The sequence below is a fragment of the Vipera berus genome, assembly GCF_964194415.1.
Source record: "Vipera berus genome assembly, chromosome: 3".
NCBI lineage: Eukaryota > Metazoa > Chordata > Lepidosauria > Squamata > Viperidae > Vipera > Vipera berus.
The window spans coordinates 44150924-44156923 of record NC_138204.1 but is presented as its reverse complement, the minus strand read 5'-3'; the positions used below and the strand labels follow the sequence as shown (position 1 = coordinate 44156923).

General features: G+C 40.1%; 1 protein-coding gene across 1 annotated transcript in view; it reads left to right on the top strand.

Annotated features, from left to right (window-relative positions):
* Nucleotides 1–1010: 1010 nt before the first annotated feature.
* SRGAP2 (SLIT-ROBO Rho GTPase activating protein 2) overlaps nucleotides 1011–6000 on the top strand; it is a 228725-nt gene continuing 223735 nt past the window's right edge. Inside the window, exons 1-2 of the mRNA XM_081324575.1 lie at nucleotides 1011–1072; nucleotides 2986–3555. Coding sequence (XP_081180701.1) covers nucleotides 3489–3555 — 67 coding nt within the window. The 5' untranslated portion in view covers nucleotides 1011–1072; nucleotides 2986–3488. The remainder of the gene's footprint in view (nucleotides 1073–2985; nucleotides 3556–6000) is intronic.

Here is a 6000-nt window from a genome sequence, read left to right as displayed (position 1 = left end):
CTGAGTTGCAACTCAGCCCTTCCCCGCCCCCCCTTTTTTTTTCTTCCCAACCTGACTGAATGAGCCAGCAAGAGACAGGTTCAATTTCTGCCATGAAATGTATTGATCACCCCGAATTAGTCCAACTCGCTAAACCTTCTTTCCAGGTGGCCTCACAGGGCTGTGGCGAGGATAAAACGGGAGGAGGGTGCAATGCTACGTTGGCTGGTTTGAGCTTCTAGAGGTAAAGGCTGGCTTTAATTGCAGGCAATATAAAACACTCAATAGAAACCCATCGGGATTCGACAGGAATTTTCTCCAAGCTCTCGATTATTTTTCTTTATTAATTATCCCTCTTTCGACATAATCCCCTATTATGAATCCCTCGTGTGCATAACCTGCAAGCGCCTCTCGTAACTATTCCCAACTTTTAAGGCTCTCAAACTCATTCTTGGTTTCTCAGTTACTCACTGAATGAACCTGTCGATCCGAATCTCCCGGATTCTCGTCAGCACCTCCCAATTGGTGGATGCTTCTCCCGCTCCCCGAGCTGCTTAAAGCCCCAAACGTAGGCAGCCTTTCCCTTTGGCTGTCAGTTTGAATCGACAATTTCGCATCTCATTGGAAAATTCTTGTCCCGCCTCCGGAGAGTGACGAGCAAAAAGAGATCGACCTTAACCATTGGAGGAGCTAGGACATTATCCCGCCTCTCTCCTAACGTACGGGGAATGAAGCTACACCCCTTACTTTGGATTGGCTTGCTTAGAACTCATATTTACATATCCCTTCCTCTTATGGACGCGAACCAACTGGGCTGAACTTCTGCCGTGCGAGCATCCTGAATGGTCTTCTTCGGTCTTTGGTGGGCGGTGCCGATACGGAAAACTGGCGGGATCGAGGGTGTGGAGAAGAGACGGTAGGATGTGGCCATTGGCTCGCGTCGTTGGCAGTTTTCGTAGCTTTCGATTCTGATTGGTGTCGCGAAATTGAATGGGCGGAGTTGCAGGAGTGGGACTGCGGAGGGAACGGATCGCGGGAGTATCCCGAAGAACGCGAGGCGTGGAAGGCGGCTCGGTCTGTGCCAGAAGTGCAGGTAATAATCGCGTCTACGATGTTGGAATTTGCAGTCGTGTTCTGACTTCAGTTTCACCCTATCCCATAATTTTCCTTTGCGAGGGGTCCACCCTCCCGTCCGCCTTCCCGAACTTGATTATAATTGATCGTAATTAGTATAATTGTCGCCCTGTGCCATCTGAAAGTCCACTTCGATATAATTCTTTTTTTGAAAGGAGGTGCTTTTTTTTTGAACGCGTTCCCCGCCCGTAATATTCCAGACTTGCCCCCACGCCTTGAGAAATCAACAGATTTTAATAGGATCGAGCTTCTATCCCATAATACTTCCTATTGCGACAAACCGGGAGCTGGATTGCCATATTCCCCTGCGAGAAGAAGATTCCCCTACAAACTGCTCCCCTGTGACATACAGTAAGTAGCTCTTTCAGGTTAGAGTCCCGATCTTGTAAAACTATTCCCCTAAAACTGCTTCAAGAAACCTATTTCGAGTGCAACTTCCTGTGTTCTAGTTAGTCTTTTGGGATAATCGGTTAAAATAGCCCGTAGGAGTAATGCTTCCAGACCAGTAGAATTATAGCATTCTATACAATATCTCTTTTTCTGAAAGATTCTAACGATTTCTCATTTATTAAATAAACAGCTTTTGAATAGCTATGCATAGCCAACAGCTCCCTGGTTTTATTTGCCCAATAACAAAGCTGCCTTCTTTTCCCTCCCCAGTCTGGTGTTTTCCTTTCTTATATCCTAATATACATTTAGTAACGAGGAACAAAAATGAGCCTTATCTGAATATTCTGTTGATCCACTAGGCTAAATGTAGCCCACCAGCTATATACAATGGCCTGATAAAACAGAATATCACTGGTAAAACAGAATGTCACTTACTAGATCAGCTAGAAAACATGTCTTCAGCTTGGTGGGCTAACAGTTGTGGAAATCTATATGCTTGGGTGGAGATGGAAATAAAGGGGGGTGTCTATATAAATAGACTCTGTCATGTTTCATTGTATATTGACTTCTGAATAACCAGGTTCTAATGAGGAAAGACTCTGGCTTGAATCTGTGTGGAGAAGAGCACTGTAGATGGGATGGGGAGCGGTTAATATATTTTTTGAGAGTTACTTCACAGATGGTTGATGTGGCAGAAGTATACAAAAAAGTATGTCACACTTTTTTGCAGTTAGCCACACTTTCTCTTTTGTTTGTTTGCCCTTAGTCCCTTTAGCCTTACCATTTCCTGTCTCTGTTGGCCACATTGTTTGTCTTTTTGTAGTGGATCTTCCCCCCCCCCCACTTTGTAACCCTTTCTTAACATTTATGGCGAACAGTAGCTTGTGATCCTAAAGCAAAAGTTCCCCCTGCTGAGAGACTCACATCTGTCTTTGAGCTGCATTTCCTAAGTCCAAATAGGCTTTAATGTCTTGTGTCAAGTACAGTTTTTTTTTGCTGATATGGTCCAGTGGAGGACAAATCTGCAAAATTAACAATAATAAAAATACTTAATTCTGATCTATTGGCTGGACTATGGCTGCAGTTTTACTGTACCAAAGGGGATTAGCCATGCTTATACAATGGCTTTGGATGAATTTATGAGCTGTTATGGCTCAAATAATATGAAGATTTGGCCCTGGCTTCCCTTTTTAGCTTTCCATATTTCTATGTCTATGGTTGTTTTCTCTCTTATTTACTTAATTGCTTTCTTTAGTGGTTGATTTTTCTTTGTCTCTCCATTTCTTCATTTTCATGGGTTTCATGTGTCCTGATGATTATAACCTTTCACAATCTGCCCTCTCGATATACTTATTTTGCATTTTTCTTTAATGTGACACATTACAATTACCATTTGATTAGAACTACATTTTTATCTTGAAATCACATTGGTAGCATATTTATGTAAGCATTTGCCAACGAAATACATATTTGAATTTACAGGCAGTGTAATAGAAGAAAGTGGTTCGGAGCTTTTTCCACTTCTACCATTGGGAATTTAATTTCATCATCTCTGACTCTGTCCTTTAAAAAAAGAAAGAAAAGCAGCAACCGAGAATCAGACTCACACACAACATGTTGTTGCGCAGAAGGACTTCCACTCCCTGGCTGCGTTATTAATGTTAGCAATCGGGAAAAGCCTTTGGGGGCTGCAGATTCTCTCTAGTCTGATGCTGCTGCTACCACCACTGCTGCTCAGGATTTTGGTGCAGGAAATTCAAACTGCTGCCTTCTCTGTCCGCTAAGCCCTTCACATCTGCATGTCTCTGCTGCTTGCAAACGCACCATCTCACGCCCTCTCTCCATGGACTGACTGCTGTGGAGGAAAGACAAGCCTGCCCAACTGATTGTTTTGCTCCCCCTCCTTTGGGAGGAACACAAATTATATTTATTTGTGATATTCTGGAGGATCTGTTCAGAGGATAACCTTTTTTGGGGGAGGAAACATGACGTCGCCAGCTAAATTAAAAAAGGATAAGGAGATCATAGCTGAATATGACACTCAAGTCAAAGGTAAGAATTAAATAAATCTGATGTACATCTCTGTGTATTTGTGTTTCAGCCTTAATTTGCTAGTGCATGCATTCATACTACATATTTGGGTGTGGAAAGGCAAAGCATTTGTGGATCATCAGGAATTTGCAGAGGTTTGTCAGTAGTATGTTAGAAAGGCTGACAGTGATTGCTGCTTTGTGGGCTGGGTTCTTAGTAACTACTATATTTTCAAATATCTTTTATTTTATGAAGCCTTTATTTTGTCTTCACATGTGCACATACAAAAACACACCAATGCAACACAAAACATGTTTTTTAATAAATGTGGCATACAATTTTATTTTGATGATAAATGGTACTTGTCCTCTGAGAAATGTCTATAATAGCTTAAGAAGCTTTGTGGTTTGGCAATATTATGGATTCAGCTTGTAGGAGCTTTTTACAGCTGTATGCACCAAAAGGCTTTCACTCTTCATAAATGCCTGCTGTGTATGCACACACCCTTGGCAGCTGGCTGCAATGCCCTTCAATTTAAACTGCATAGGGATAATGATAAACTGTTTCAGTAATTCTCTGCTCTTTTTGGCAAGATGGCTATTAAAGGTTGTGTTGCATTTGCTGCAACAACTTGATGGACAAGCTTCATGCAACAATATCTAGGTGGCATTAAACAAGTGGGCTTGGCTTCACATCACCATATGTCTTATGTGACACATTAAAGAGATGGTTCCCTAATCCTTTTGTGTCTGCAAGTTTTCAGCATTACTTCATACATGTGGAGTACGAAACCTGCATCCATACAGCCTTACAAAATGCTGCTTATTCAGGAACTTTGAATGAGACACTTTGGATGTATGTAAGAGGATGCAACTGAGTGGCTTTGAGTTTCTGGGAAATTAACTTGGCTCTAATTGTAAACTAAATGTATTCTATGTCTAGGTCTGTTGTCTTTTAAATAAATATTGATATTTGACATACTCAGAATTATATCACTTTCTTATATTCTGATTTTCTGCATTACACAGGAGAGGATTTTCCTTTCCTTTTTTGGAAAGGAAGTTATGAAGATTAGGTCATAAGGGGCATTTTAAAAACTGTTTTGGGATTCCCAGGTTGGAGGCAGTCAAAACATTTTTGCTGTCTCCTCCTCTTTTTTCCAATGTTAATATCATCCTTTGATTGGTGAGCTAGCAGTGAGAAGTGGAATTCCAATGGCCATCAGGAGGTATTAATTCAGTAAAGCATGGTCTCATCAGGGAATTGCTGTTTGGACTAGGTGTTTAGGTGGCCCTCAAATGCAGTTTCAAAATAAATGCATAAGTAACTTGGATTTCCTTTGTTCCAGGATACAGAAGGGAGGGTTCCCTCCTCCAGCTTTTGAAACAATGCAAAAGGCATTTGTTATGTTCGCAGTGACTGCTCAAATGTTATAGCCACCATTCTAAATGGAGGCATGATTGATTCAGCAGTCAGAAACAGAACTCTATGCTTTGTTGCAAAAATATCCAACTTCTTCACAAAGAACAATGCAAAGTTTATACTTGAAGCCAGAATAATAAAATAGAATATATTTGGATGTTTTAAAAACTTTTGCACTCTTGTAGGTAATTCCCCAAAAGATACTAGTGTGTATTTTATCCAGCTTGACTATATCTACTTCCATATTAGTTGCTGTTCTTTGTGGTCATGCTGCAGATTCCAGCTATGTGCACAGAGACAAGAGATTTTCCAGGTTTGCAACTTGTGTGGGAAACAAAATAGGTGGTGTTGGAGGAACTGTTATTTGTTGTTATTGCTCCATTCATTCACTGCATGGAATTCATGATTGTCTATGATCATACAGGATGCAAAACTCAAGATTAGGTACAGTAAAACCTCTGCTGAATGGTAATATGGTTATCTATCCTCTTTCTACAAGCCTATGAGACTCTGATTCTATTTGGAAGTAAAAGAAACATTTGATTAAAGTTTGGGGGAGTTTCCAGATATATTGAAACTATGATTTCCACAATTCTTATGGATAAATGTAACAGCGGTTTCTTGGATTTATAATTTCAGTTGAAAGGTTGCTAGATTAAAGAGTTTTTTTAAAAAAAGTATTAATGTAAATGGCTTTGATTAGTTATTGAGTTTTTAAATAAAATAGTGTTGTGACTTTTAATTGACCTCAAGGAGATAATAACTAGAGAATCCTAGAAAGTTTGTTTTCAACTTTGTTTGATTCTGGGAGTGTTGCCAAGTTTCACATTCTTGAATGACAGGTGCAGATATTTTGAATACTTAATTCTGCCCCTGTCCTGTTCATAGGATATATGAAAGCGAAATGGTAGCACAGTCTTAATTAGTTCCTGTAGCATATTTATTATTTATACATTTTTCTTCTCCCTTTTCATTACTGTAAAGCTTCTTTGCATCAGAGTAGCAACTTCAAAAGAAGTATCCTATGCAGAGCAAGGAGAAGTT